At 42.3% G+C, this 15,607-nt stretch overlaps 1 protein-coding gene across 4 annotated transcripts in view; it reads right to left on the reverse strand.

The window, feature by feature from the left end:
• Positions 1 to 15,607, reverse strand: part of C11H2orf92 (chromosome 11 C2orf92 homolog) — a 56,282-nt gene that overhangs the window by 33,454 nt on the left and 7,221 nt on the right. For 3 of the 4 annotated variants that reach the window (XM_061155976.1, XM_061155977.1, XM_061155975.1), the window contains exon 2: positions 611 to 673. The exons of the other annotated variant lie outside the window; for it this stretch is intronic. In XM_061155976.1, the coding sequence (XP_061011959.1) occupies positions 611 to 673 (63 nt within the window). The remainder of the gene's footprint in view (positions 1 to 610; positions 674 to 15,607) is intronic. 4 annotated transcript variants of the gene reach the window in all.

Below are 15,607 nucleotides of genomic sequence, written 5' to 3' on the forward strand. Positions count from 1 at the left end.
TTCTCATGTGCAGTAAGGCTGAGTACCTCCAAGAAGGATTATCTTAGCTGGGGCCTTGCCCATCCCTGTGTGCTGAGCTCAGTCGTGTCCGACTCTCTGTGACCCCATGGACTGTAGCCCACCAGGCTCCTCTGTCCGTGGGATTCTCCAGGCAAGAATACTGGAGTGGGTTGCCATTTCCTGCTCCAGGGGATCTTCCCAACCCAGGGATTGAACTTGTGTCTCCTGCTTGGCAGATAGATTCTTTACCACTGTGCCACCTGGGAAGCCCTGCCCATCCCTAACACAAGCAAAAGTCCTCTGAACAGATGGACGCAGCTGGTCTCAGCTGGGGTCTGACACTGCATTTCCAGTAGCGTTCCCAGATGGGGGCCCTGCTGCTGCTACACAGACCCCTCTTTAAGGAGCACAATCCTTTCCAACTATTTATCTTCAATGATTTATTTAATTTCTTGAGATTCTGACATCTAGAAAATCTGTTCTAGCCTCAAGGCAAAGCACGTTCCTTCCCATCAGAGCAGCAGCAGGGACAGGTTATCTAGGAGACCACCACGGACGAGCACGAGACTTCAAACACAGCCTGACCATTTCACGTGAGAGAGGTACTTACCAAAGAGTTTAGCCAGACCTTTGTCCAAAATTTTAGAATTTGATGAAAATTCAGCATTTGAACCTGTGGGGAAAATAAGCCTCAGCTGTGAGTCAATCTTTCACTTAGGAGCTGTGTGTGATTCTTCTGAAATCGACACTCTTTTGCATGGTATTCTGAGAGGAGCATCCTGCACCTGGCCTGCTCGAGGGGAAGAGCACTGGGCTTGGGTTCTGGTAGGACATTTGAACACTGCGTGACCTCGGGCAGTGAGGTTCTGTGGGATGTGGTTTTCTCATCTGAGGCTGGAGGGAAAGATACGGACGGACCAGAGGAGGGCTATGGGGAGGGGGAGGAAATTCACCAATGTGACCTTCAGACTGAGAATGCTCGCCCCTCATCCCAACTCAGTGCTATTATCTATGATGGACCACAGTTAACAGAGCTGGTTCCAAGCAAGGGTATGCTCAGTACTCAGCTGTGGGAGGAATGGAGACAGATGGACACACGTCTCGGGAGATATTCAACAAAAACTCTCCCCTCCACAGGTAATGAGGTCAATGGGCAGTGCCTGACCATTCTGGAAATGTGATGCTTTCTCGTTTTGGAATAAAGGGAACAATCCTGCTGCATGCTCTGCACTGATCCTCACTGAGGATTTTGTATTTAGGAGGGACTTAAGGGCCTAAGGTCATCCTGATTTGACTTGATAAATATAAGGAATTCCTGATGTTGTCACTCAGGATTGAAAAAATGAAGATGCAAACAGAGATGAACCAGGTCAGCCATCTCCCCTAGGACAGCATGGACGGGTGTTAAGACTCCTGTTGACCCACATGTGGCTACATCAAGGACATGAATTAATGGTGCAAAAAGACTGTAGCGACCTGGGGAAATTTTGAGCTATGTGTGTGGGTGCTCAGTCCCTCAGACATGTTCGACTCTTTGCGACCCTACAGACTGTAGCCCTCCAGGCTCCTCTGTGCATGGGATTTTTGTGGCAAGAATACTGGAATAGGTTGCCATTTTCTCCTCCAGAGAATTTTCCAGACTCAGGGATCGAACTCACATCTTCTGCATTGCACGCGGATTCTTTACCACTGAGCCACTGTGGAAGCCCTTTGAGCTACAATATCAGGCTTTTCTTTTTGGAGGTCATGATGTCTGTGACACATTTTCCTGATTCAAGGTCAGCCCTTTTTTCTGGCCCCTGAGGAGTGGGCAAACCCATCAGGGAGGAGAAACTTGTGCTTTAATAAAAGCATTTTAGGCCACAGTGCCCCACCCCCTGCCCCCTGAGTTCCCCCTGAGTTCTGAGTTCCACAGAGTATTCATGAAGTTTCCTCAAGAATCTGGACTTTTGCCTCAAAGTCAAAACAACACTGGTTTCCTCAGTCTGCAGAGACATTGAATAGTATGTGCACGACAGGTTCCCACTCCACAGGGAAATTGCTAATTAGTGGTTAATAGTGCATGGATATGATGGCTTTTTGGTGTATGAACACAACAAAAATTTTTCTCTTGCTGAGACAGTTGTGAATCACTAAGAATCAATAAGGTGAAAGTGTAAGTAAGCCCCATGAAGTAAAATATTTGTTCACAAAAACTCTTGGTTTTTAAAGTGACTGTAGCCACAAAATTAAAAGATGATTGCTTCTTGGAAGGAAAGCTATGACAAACCTAGACAGTGTATTAAAAAGCAGAGACATAAAAAAAAAAAAAAAAAAAAAAAAAAGCAGAGACATCACTTTGCCAACAAAGATCCCTATAGTCAAAGTTATGGTTTTTCCAGTAGTCATGTATGCATGTGAGAGTTGGACGGTAAAGAAGGCTGAGCGCTGAAGAACTGATGCTTTCAAACTGTGGCGCTGGAGAAGACTCTTGAGAGTCCCTTGGACTGCAAGGAGATCAAACAAGTCCATCCTAAAGGAAATCAACCCTGAATATTCATTGGAAGGATGGATGCTGAAGCTGAAGCTCCAATACTCTGGCCACCTGACGCAAAGAGCTGGCTCATTAGAAAAGACCCTAATGCTGGGAAAGATTGAAGGCAAAAGAAGGAGCTGGCAGAGAATGAGATGGTTAGACAGTATCAGCAACTCAATGGATATAAATTTGAACAAACTAGAGGAGATGGTGGAGGACAGAGGAGCCTGCAGTCCACGGGGTCACAAAGAGTGAGACAGGACTCAGTGACTAAACAATAACAAGGACAAGAGGAGTTACTATCTTCCCTTTCCTTGAAGTCACCCCTGGTGGACTGCTGTATAATGTACCTCTGTCCCTCATGACAGATGACACTGTTTTGTACTCTTGGTCTGCTAAATTTTTGGAAAACAGTACTATAGTTTCCTCCATCATAAGGATTGCGTCTACTGCTTTTCTCCACAGACCCAATTTCTTTACATTGAGAGAATGTCCCAGAATGTGGTCAGCCAATCAGTTTAGTAAATAGCACAAGTGCTTCCAATTGCAGTAAGATCCTGAAAGTAGCATGGAAATCTAATGTTCACTTTGAAAAATCCACATTCATAAGATGTTCATAACAGCACTATTCAGATAGTCAAAAGGTGGAAACAACCCAAACGTCCATCAACTGACACATGGATCAACCAAGTAGGGCATGTCCATGCGATGGACTATCATTCAACCATAAAAGGGAATGAATTCCTGAGGCATGCGACCACGTGGATGAACCCTGAAAACGTGTTATATGTAACAAACTGGTCACAAAAGACCATACAGTGTGTGATTCCATACACAAATACCAAGAATAGACAAATCCATAGGACAGACAGTGGGTTAGTGGTTGCCAGGGTCTGTGGAAAATGGGGGATGGGGATTGATAGCAAGTGGGTACGATATTACTTTGGGGAGTGCTGAAAATGTTCTAAAATTAGATAGTGGTGGTTCACAACCCCATGAATATACACTGTAAGGGTGTATTTTATGTTATATAACTAATATATCAAGCTGTTGTTTAAAGTACAGTGTGTGAATAGCCAGTGGGAATTTGCTACAAGGCTCAGGGAACTCAAACTCGGGCTCCATGACAACCTAGAAAGGTGGGATGGGATGAGATGCCATAGGCAGGCTCAAGAGGGAGAAGACAATGTAGACTTATGGCTGATCCATGTTGCTATATGGCAGAAACCAACATAATGTTGCAACTGTTCTTCAATCAAAAGTAAGTTAATTAAGAAAAGAACAAAAAAGTGTGAAAAATAATAAAACTTTAAAAAATAAAACATAGTGTGTGTGTATCTATGAGGGGGTAGACAAAACAAGATGTGACTGATTAGCACATATAGGTTCATTATATTACTACTAATCTCTCTCCTTTTGTATACGTTTGAAATTTTTCACAAGGAAAAGTTAAAATGTGCAAGTATGCTACTCTCGCACGGAGCTCTGGATTTTGAGTAGTGTGCAAAGTTAGGAATACTGATAAAATTTCTCCTTTCTCCTTTGCAAAGAATCCCTAAGGTAGATCCGGGGAGGTGAAGCAGGTAGAGTGAGGAGAAACCCTGCGTTCACTCCAGCACCCATCGGAGGCGAGCACCGTCTCCTGTCTGATTCAGGCTCACGATGAGTCTTCACACGCATCTCCACCTGCCACAATACACCTGGGGCGGTACCTCTGGTCAGACGGGAAGGGTGAGGCTCTGCACCTTGCCAATAATCCAGGAAGAGAACAAAGAAGAGCGTCTCTGCTCCTCTCTTCTTTGCCATAGTCTGTGTACCATTACAGAGAAGCAATCTCCCAAAATACTTCAGACAGAACAGCCTTTAACTCCAGGATACTTCAGAACCGACGGTCTGTGACGTCACACCCGGAAACGGAAACGGAAGCGAGGGCCTGGGCAGGTCCACAGTGGGAAGGGGGAGGGTGGTGTCTATGGGCCAGCACGGGAAAGGGAGAGGCCACCTTAAGGCAACAGCCTCTCCACTCAGCCTTGGGTTCTGCACTGCCTTCCTTCATCCCCAGGCACCGCCTCCTGGAGGCAACCAGAACTCTTCAGTTGCAAGTGACAAAAACTCAATTAAATCAACTTAAATGAACTGTAAGTAGCTAGAGTAGCCAGAAAAATCTTAGGACAAATCAACATATCACATTACAAAAGTATCATTATTTATTGCATCACATAATAGAATTGTTGTTGTTGTTCAGTCCCTAAGTCATGTCCAACTCTCTGCAACCCCATGAACTACCATACACCAGGCTTCTCTGTCCTCCACTATCTCCTGGAGTTTGTTCAGGCTCATGTCCATAGAGTCCATGATGCTATCTAACCATCTCATCCTCTGCTGCCCTCTTTAACAAGTATAGCACCAAAAATGTTATAAATAAAAATATAAGTTGATGCTGTCACTCATATGTCAATATTTCCCCTATTACATTTCATAAGTATTAAAGTATTTCCAAAGGGGAAAAATGTCTTTATATTTTAGCACCTTTAACTGTACTTTTCTTCCTGCATTTTCATTATACACTGAGTCCTACAAGTTATGTAGCCAGTCCTGCTTTGTATGCAGTGATAGGACGAAAGAAATCTGAGGAGGGGATGGAGTGCAGGGAGAAGTTATAGAAAAAGTTATAGAGTTGAATTCTGAGTAGCTCAGATGTACTGGATTGTTGAGGCTGCCCCAACAAAATTCCACAAAATGGTGAAGTTAAACAACATGAGTCTATTGTCTAATAGTTCTGGGGACCAGAAGTCTGAGACAGAGTTGGTTCTTTCTGAGGCCTCTCAACCTGGCTTGTAGGCAGCTGTCTTCTCCTTGTGACTTCCCTCCACAATCATCTGTGTCCAGAGTTTCTCTTCTTATAAGGACTCCAGTCATATTGAACTATAGTCTACCCTAATGTACCTCATTTCTGAAATACTGGCAGTTAGGACATCAGCATATGTATCTGGGGTGGGGACACAACTCAACCCATAACAGGAGGTAACTGAAGCAGCAAAATGTTATTTTCCTAAAATATCTTCAAGAAAACAAAAACAACAAAAAGAACATATACCCCAACACAAAACTCACATCCTCAGCATAACTGGGAGACAGAAAATGTCCAACTTCAAATTCCGGTAATATAAAAAGAAGTCCTAAGCCAAGACACTAATTCTCTGGCTTCTGCCACTTGTCTTGGTGGAGAGGAAACACAGCAGCCCCCAAATGACCTAAAATCTCCTGTAGAAAGAGAACACTCACCCTACGAACACAAGCACCCCACATGTGTCCGGGTTCAGTTCAGTCGCTCAGTCGTGTCCAACTCTCTGTGACCCCATGGACTGCACCATGCCAGGCCTCCCTGTCCATCACCAACTCCTGGAGTTTACTCAAACTCTTGTCAATTGAGTCGGTGATGCCATCCAGCCATCTCATCCTCTGTCGTCCCCTTCTCCTCCTGCCTTCAATCTTTTCCAGCATCAGGGTTTTTTCCAATGAGTCAGTTCTTTGCATCAGGTGGCCAAGGTATTGCAGTTTCAGCTTCAGCATCAGTACTTCCAATGAATATTCAGGACTGATCTCCTTTAGGATGGCCTGGTTGGATCTCCTTGCAGTCCAAGGGACTCTCAAGAGGCTTCTCCAACACCACAGTTCAAAAGCATCAATTCCTCGGCACTCAGCTTTCTTTAGAGTCCAATGCTCACATCCATACATGACTACTGGAAAAACCACAGCCTTTACTAGACAGACCTTTGTTGGCAAAGTAATGTCTCTACTTTTTAATATGCTGTCTAGATTGGTCATAACTTTTCTTCCAAGGAGCAAGCGTCTTTTAATTTCATGGCTGCAGTCACCATCTGCAGTGATTTTGGAACCCAAAAAAATTAAGTCTGTCACTGTTTCCACTGTTTCCCCATCTATTTGCCATGAAGTGATGGGACCAGATGCCATGATCTTAGTTTTCTAGATGTTGAGTTTTTTTTTTTTTTTTTGATGTTGAGTTTTAAGCCAACTTTTTCACTCTCCTCTTTCACTTTAATCTAGAGGCTCTTTAATTCTTTGCTTTCTGCCATAAGGGTGGTGTCATCTGCATATCTGAGGTTATTGGTATTTCTCCCTGCAGTCTTGATTCCAGCTTGTGCTTCATCCAGTCCAGCATTTCTCATGATGTACTCTGCATATAAGTTAATAAGCAGGGTGATGATATACAGCCTTGACGTACTCCTTTCCCTATTTGGAACCAGTCTGTTGTTCCATGTCCAGTTCTAACTGTTGCTTCTTGACCTGCATACAGATTTCTCAAGAGGCAGGTCAGGTGGTCTGGTATTCCTATCTCTTGAAGAATTTTTCACAGTTTGTTGTGATCCACACAGTGAAAGGCTTTGGTATAGTCAATAAAGCAGAAATATGGAACTATTTTTCTGGAACTCTCTTGCTTTTTTGATGATCCAACAGATGTTGCAATTTGATCTCTGCTTTTTCTAAATCCAGCTTGAACATCTGGAAGTTCTGAGTTCACATACCGTTGAAACTTGGCTTGGAGAATTTTGAGCATTACTTTACCAGAGTGTAAAATGAGTGCAACTGTGCTGTAGTGTGAGCAATCTTTGGCATTGCCTTTCTTTGGGACTGGAATGAAAACTGACCTTTTCCAGTCCTGTGGCCACTGCTGAGTTTTCCAAATTTGCTGGCATATTGAGTGCAGCACTTTCAAAGTTGTCATCTTTTAGGATTTGAAATAGCTCAGCTGGAATTCCATCACCTCCACTAGCTCTTTTTGTAGTGATGTTTCCTAAGGTCCAGTTGACTTCGCATTCCAGGATGTCTGGCTCTAGGTGAGTGATCACACCATTGTGGTTATCTGGGTCATGAAGATCTGTTTTATATAGTTCTGTGTATTCTTGCCACCTCTTCTTAATATCTTCTGCTTCTGTTAGGGCCGTACCATTTCTGTCCTTTATTGTGCCCATCTTTGCTTGAAATGTTCCCTTGGTAGCTCTTAATTTTCTTGAAGAGATCTCTAGACTTTCCCATTCTGTTGTTTTCCTTTATTTCTTTGCATTGATCGCTGAGGAAGGCTTTCTTATCTCTCCTTGCTATTCTTTGGAACTCTGCATTCAAATGGGAATATCTTTCCTTTTCTCCTTTGCCTTTTGCTTCTCTCCTAGTCACAACTATTTGTAAGGCCTCCTCAGACAACCATTTTGCCTTTTTTGCATTTCTTTTCCTTGGGGATGGTCTTGATCCCTGCCTCCTGTACAATGTCATGAACCTCTGTCCATAGTTCTTCAGGCACTCTGTCTGTCAGATCTAATCCCTTGAATCTATTTGAAACTTCCACTGTATAATCGTAAGGGATTTGATTTAGGTCATACCTGAATGGTCTAGTAGTTTTCCCTACTTTTCTTCAATTTCAGCCTGAATTTGGCAATAAGGAGTTCAGCTCCCGGTCCTGTTTTTGCTGACTGTATAGAACTTCCCCATCTTTGGCTGCAAAGAAAATAATCAATCTGATTTCTGTACTAACCAGCTGGTGATGTCCCTGTGCAGAGTCTTCTCTTGTGTTGTTGGAAGAGGGTGTTTGCTATGACCAGTGCATTCTCTTGCAAAACTCTCTTAGCCTTTGCCCTGCTTCATTCTGTACTCCAAGGCCAAATTTGCCCATTATTCCAGGTATTTCTTGACTTCCTACTTTTGCATTCCCGTCCCCTATAATGAAAAGGACATCTTTTTTGGGTCTTGTAGGTCTTCATAGAACCGTTCAACTTCAGCTTCTTCAGCATTACTGGTCAGGGCATACACTTGGATTACAAACCATATTAAAAGGTTTGCCTTGGAAACAAACAGAGATCATTCTGTTGTTTTTGAGACTGCATCCAAGTACTGCACTTCAGACTCTTTGGTTGAATATGATGACTACTCCATTTCTTCTACGGGATTCTTGCCCACAGTAGTAGATAGAATGGTCATCTGAGTTAAACTCACCCATTCCAGTCCATTTTAGTTCACTGATTCCTAAAATGCCAAACTTCACTCTTGCCATCTCCTGTTTGATCACTTCCAATTTGCCTTTATTGATGGACTTAACATTCCAGGTTCATATGCAATATTGCTCTTTATAGAATTGAACTTTACTTAAATACCCAGAGGTGGAAAAGACCTGGGCAAGAGATTGGGGAGGCTTCAATCAAGCAAGACCCTGGAAGGGCCTGGGCATGGACTGGATGTGGGTTGGAGATGGAGTCCTCTGGGGGACTGTAACCAAGGAGATTTCACACAATGCTGAGGGTCAATAAAACCAAAGCAATGGCTAGCTTCAAACTCAAGATGTATATGCATCTGTCTTTCAAGTCCTATGGCCCACTCCTGCCACTTTCCCCCATCTCAGCAACAAATCAATCCTACTTCTTCAGGCCAAAATCCAGAGTACACCCCCAGACTCCTCTCTTTCTCTTTCACCACGCATCCAATCCATGAGCAAATCCTCTATTTGATTCTCAAATACATCCCCAAACCTGGCCAGCTGGCCCCCCTCTACTGCTACAGCAGACACCAGCCAGCAGCATCCCATCCTCACCTCAGTGCTGGTGAGATGAGAGGCCACTGTTGAATCCCAACGAGTCATTACCAAAATCTTCACCACCTCCTCTCCCACTTACCCCTCCTTTCCCTTCTATCTGCTGACATCACCAGAGGAAGAGAATATGGGTTGCTTTGCAACCTGAGGACACCAGACCACACAAGGTGTGATCTACCAGCTGCCTTTACATGATCAACAGGCTTTCTCTCCCCCGATTCTCTCGTTTCCCAGCAGAACTGTTAGGTACCAAGGTAATAGGGTGAGACATTAATAAACAGAAACCTCAGCTCTATTCAGAGCTGAGAGACCACAAGGGGGCGCTCTGACGCTCAGAGCCCAACAGGAAGAAGAAACAAGTCCTCTTCACTTCCCGCAAGGGCTCAGCCAGTGAAATCCATGGATCCTTTGTTTGCTACAGCCTCCCCCAACTTGCTTTTCTCCTTATAAAAGAGTTCTCTCTCTCTCTTGCCATGCAGGGACTTATCCGTAGCACACCATGATTGAGGACCCCAAATTGGAATTCTCTGTGGATCCCAAAATAAACCCCTTTTCTTTTTTCCTGGAGAAATCACCGGCAGTCTACTTCTTTTACTTCAACAACATCTATATTTACATAGTCATCCAAGTATGGAGTAAGAATCAATAAATCTTTTCCGTAAAGAGCCAGATAGAAAATATTTCAAGTTTTGCAGGCTATGTATGTTTCTTTTCTCTTTGCTGTTATTTTTATAACCTTTTAAAAACATAAAAAACACTGGGGTGGGGGTGGGGTGGGGATCAATGAAACAAAAAGCTAGTTCTTTGAGAAAATCAATAAAATATAAAACTCTAGCCAGACTGATCAGACAAAAAGACAGAAAACATATTAACAATATCAGGGATGAGAAAGTAGACATTACTAGAGATACTACAGATGTAAAGGAAGATAAGTGTACAATTATTTTAAAAAACTTTCTGCCAATAGATTCAACAACTAGATAAAATGTACAGATTCCTTAACACAAACTAATAGAGCCTCCTCAAGAAGAAATAAATAAACTTAATAGGAATGTAAGACAGAAAGCACTTTTCTTTTTTAAAAAAGAAAAAAGCTCCATATTAAAGAAAAGGCACTTGATGAAAGCTAAATGGCAACCCACTCTAGTACTCTGGAGAATCCCATGGACAGAGGAGCCTGGCAGGCTACAGTCCATGGGGTTGCAATAGTCTTAGCAACTAAACACAACTTAGTGACTAAATCAACCAACCAAATCAACCAACATCCATTTAAGATAAAACTCCCATTAACTAGAAAACAAAGAGAATTTTCTCAGTTTGATAAAGAGAATCTATGCAAGACCTAAAGTAACATCATCACAAACAAAATGGTAAAAGATTGAATGCTTCCTCCCTAATCTCAGGATCAAAACAAGGATGTCCACTCTTACCACTCCCATTCAACTTTGTCCTCAAGGGTCTGCCCATGCAGTAAGGCAATGAAAAGAAAAGGCATACAGATTAAAAAGGAAGAAATAAAACTGTCTTTATTCTTAGTTGACTTGATTATCTAGGTACAAAAAATCTAAGAATTCCTAAGAAAAAATAAATGAGTTTAGCAGGGCAGCAGGACACGTTTTTAAAACCAATTGTACTAAGAGAATGAAAAGACAAGCTACAAACCAGGAGAAAATATTTGCAATACACATGTAATAAAGGACTTGCATCTAAAATATACAAAGAATTCTTAAAACTCAACAAGAAAACAACTCAATTAAAAAATGGGTGAAACCTGAACAGACCCCTCACCATATTTGCTACACTATATAGGTAGTAAATATTCATTTGAAAGATGTGCAACATCACAGGTCATTAAGAAATTACAAATTAAAACAACAATGAGATGCCACTACACACCTATTAGAATGGCTACAGTCCCAAACACTGACAACATCAAACGCTGTAGAGGATGTAGAGAAACAGGAACTCTCATTCATTACTGATGGGAATGCAACACTGGTACAACCACTCTGCAAAACTTTTCTCACAAAGCTAAACATAGGTTTACCATCCATCAGTTATATTCTGAGGTACTTAAACAAATGAGTTGAAATTGTATGCCCACATAAAAAGCTGTACATGGATGTTTACCACAGCTTTACTCATAATTGCCAAAAATTGGAAGCAAGTTAGATGTCCTTCCATAGATGAATGGATAAACAAACTGCAAGGGACTTCCCTGGTGGTCCAGGGGTTAAGACTCTGTGCTCCCAACACAAAGGGCGCAAGTTTGATCCCGGGTTGGGGAAGTTTCAAGTGCTGAGGGGTGCAGCGAAGAAAAAAAAATGCAATACATCCAGACAATGGAATACTATTCAGCAACAGAAGAAATGATTCTATCGAGTTACAAAAAGGTATGGAGGAGCCTTAATTCTAAGTGAGAGAGGCCAAGCTGAAAAGACTACACACTGCATGATTCCAACTGTATGACATTATGTATAAAGGCAAAATCATACAGACAGTTAAAAAAAAAAAAACAAAACGGAGGAAGAAAGGAATGAATATGTGGAAACAGGGAATTTGTTTAAAGCCATAAACCATTCTGAATGATACTGTACTGGTGGATACATTATGCATTTGTCAAAAACCCACCGAAAGTAAAACACAAAAAGTGAGCCCTAATGTATGTGCTACGCTGTGCTCAGTTGTTTCAGCAGTATCTGACTCCCTGTGACCCCATGGACTGCAGCCCACCAGGCTCCTCAGTCCCTGGGATTTTCCAGGCAAGAATACTGGAGTAGGTTGCCATACCCTCCTCCAGGATCTTCCCAACCTAGGGATCCAATCCCCGTCTCCTGCATGTCCTGCATTGGCAGGTGGATTCTTTAGGCTGAGTCACAGGGGAAGCAATGTAACCTATAGGCCTTAGTTAATAATAATGTATCAATATTGGTTCATCAGTTGCAACATATGCATACAGTAATGCAAAATGTTAAGAACTGAGGACATTGCAGCAAGGAAGGGTGGGTGTTTATGGAGGTATAGGGGAACTTTGTATTTTCTGCACAATTTTTCTATAAACCTAAATCTGCTCTAACTATAAAATCTACTGTTGTTTTTTAAAATCAATTTTATTTCTACCTATTGACAATGAATAATTAAAGTTTAAATTAGAGAAACAATACTATTGATAGTAGCATCAAAAATATGCATTATTTAGGGATAAACTTGATGGAGGACTCTAAAATCTATACACCAGAAACTTTCAAAATAAAATTTATCTCACTCCTGGGCAAACATCCAGAGAAAACTCTAATTTGAAAAGATATATGCATTACAGGGACTTCCCTGGTGGTCCAGTGGTTAAGACTTCACCTCCCAAGGCAGTGGGTATGGGTCTGATCCCTAGTCAGGGAGCTAAAATCCCAAATGCCTCATGGGCAAGACACCAAAAAACATAAAACAGAAATAATGTTGTAACATGCATCCCAATCTTCACAGCAGCACTACTTAACAATAGGCAAGACACAGAAGCAACCTAAATATCCATCAAGATCTGGTCCTATATATATAGATTTCCCAGGTGGCATTAGTGGTAAAGAATCTGTCTGCAAGGTGGGAGACCTGGGTTCGATCCCTGGGTTGGGAAGACCCCCTGGAGAAGGGAAAGGCTACCCACTCCAGTATTCTGGCCTGGAGAATTCCATGGACTGTATAGTCCACGGGGTTGCAAAGAGTCGGACATGACTGAGCGACTTTCACTTTCACTTCATATTGGCTTCCCAGGTGGCATTGGTGGTAAAGAATCCACCTGCAAGGCAGAAGACACAGGACATGCGGGTTGGATTCCTGGATCAGGAAGATCCCCTGGAGCAGGAAATGGCAACCCACTCCAGTATTCTTGCCTGGAGAATCCCATGGACAGAGGAGCCTGGTGGGCTACAGTCCACGGAGTTGCAAAGAGTCAGTCATGTCTGAACACACAATGTCTGAGCACACACACACACACACATAATGGAATACTGCTCAGCCATAAAATTGAAAGAAACAATATGGCAACACAGACAAACCTAGAGACTATCATGTTAAGTGAAGTAATTCAGACAAATACAAATATCATACGGTATCACTTATATGTAGAATCTAAAATATAATACAAATTCACTTATTTACAAAACAGAAACACAAAACAAACCTATGGTTGCCAAAGCGGGGGAGGGGGACTAAGTCAGGAGCTTGACGACAAGGCCGTACTGCAGGGCACAGGAAGCTATGTTCGATGTCATGTGATAAACCGCAGTGAAAAAGGATCTGGAAAAGAATATACACGTATATATACGTACACGTATGTATATGTAACTGAATCATTCTGCTGTTTACCAGAAGCTAACACAACGCTGTAAACCAGTTATATTTCAGTAATGATAATAATAAAATTTAAAAGACCTACTACGAAGAGAGACACGCTTATGGATCAGAAGACATTTTGTTAAGATGTTAACTCTCCTCAAATTGCCCTCTCCTCAAATTGCAAAACCAATCAAAATTCCAAGAGGCTTTCTTGTGTATATGGAGAAGCTGGTCCCCAAATTGTATGGAAGTCAAAGGATCCAGATTTTTCAAAACAATTTGAAAAAGAACAAAAGAGGGCTTAACATTATCTGATTTCAAGATAAATAAAACTACAATGAATAAGACCATGTGGTACTGACAAATAGGTCAATGGGACAGAAGGGCCAGAAATAAATTCATACACACGAGGTCAACTGATAATAAAGGTATCAAATGACCTTTAACAGAATGTACTTTGGGGGCCCTTCCTCAGGCACTCTTTCTCCAGCACTGTTGTCCTGCTGACAAGAGTCCTGAGGACTCTTCACAAACAGGACCCTGGCACTTCTAAAGCTCAGGGGTTCGTTATGCAAGCACTTATTCATTCCCATTACATATTTCATTTTTAAAAGTAACATATCAAAAGCACCTCCCTGGTGGCACAGTGGATAGGAATCTCTGCCAATGCAGGGGACACAGGTTCAATCCTTTGTCCAGGAAGATCCCACATGCCTTGGACCGACTAAGCCGGTGTGCCACAACTACTGAGCCTGCGCTCTAGGGCCTGCCAGCCACAACTAGTAAGCCCCTGTGTTGCAACTACTGAAGCCCGAGCGCCTAGAGCCTGTGCTCCACAACAAGAGAAGACACCACAATGGAAGCCTGCACACTGCAACAAGAGAGTAGCCCCCACCTGCTGCAAATAGAGAAAGTCTGCACACAGCAACAAAGACCCAGCACAGCCAAAAATAATAAGTAAATAATTTTTAAAAAGAAACTTGAAAAAATCGGTACTGAACAGACATTTATCCAAAGAAGATATACAAATGGCCAACAAGCAAATTAAAAGCTATGCAACATCATGAATCACTGCAGAAATGCAAATCAAACCAATGATGAGCTACGATCTCATACTCATTAGGATGGCTATAATACAAAACAAAAACAGAATATAACCAGGGTGGTGAGGCTGTGGAGAAACTGGAACCCTTGTGCACTGTTGTTGGGAATGAAAAATAATGCATCCACTATGGAAAAGAGTATGGCTGTTCTTAAAGCAATCAAAAGCAGAATTTTAATATGATCCAGCAATCCCATCAGTCTGCTCAGTTCAGTTGCTAAGTCATGTCCGACTCTTTGTGACCCCATGGACTGAAGCACGGCAGGCTTCCCTGTCTTAGCACCAATTCCTGGAGCTTGCTCAAACTCATGTCCATCTAGTCAGTGATGTCATCCATCTCATCCTTTGACATCCCCTTCTTCTCCTACCTTCAGTTTTTCCCAGCATCACGGTCTTGGTCTTTTTCGATGAGTCAGTTCTTCACATCAGGTGACCAAAGTAATGGATTTTCAGCTTCAGCATGAGTTCTTCCAATGAATATTCTGGACTGATTTCCTTTAGGATTGACTGGCTTGGTCTTCTTGCAATCCAAGGGACTCTCAAGAGTCATCTCAAACACCACAGTTCAAAAGCATCAATTCTTCAGCGCTCAGGTTTCTTTATGGTCCAACTCCCACATCTATACACGACTACTGGAAAAAACACAGTTTTGATTAGATGGGCCTTTGTCGGTAATGTCTCTGCTTTTTAATATGCTGTCTAGGTTGGTCATAGCTATTATTTCGAGGAGCAAGCACCTTTTAATTTCATGACTACAGTCACCATCTGTAGTGATTCTGGAACCCAAGAAAATAGTCTGTCACTGTTTCCATTGTTAACCCATCTATTTGCTGAGAAGTGATGGGACCGGATGCCATGATCTTAGTTTTCTGAATGTTGACTTTTAAGCCAGTTTTTTCACTCTCCTCTTTCACTTTCTTCAAGAGGCTATTTAGTTCCTCATCCCTTTCTGCCATAAGGGTGGTGTCATCTGCATATCTGAGATTATTGATGTTTCTCCCTGAAATCCTGATTCCAGCTTATGCTTCACCCAGCCCGGCATTCCACATGATGTACTCTG

This window comes from Dama dama, chromosome 11, assembly GCF_033118175.1.
Source record: "Dama dama isolate Ldn47 chromosome 11, ASM3311817v1, whole genome shotgun sequence".
In the NCBI taxonomy this organism is placed as follows: domain Eukaryota; kingdom Metazoa; phylum Chordata; class Mammalia; order Artiodactyla; family Cervidae; genus Dama; species Dama dama.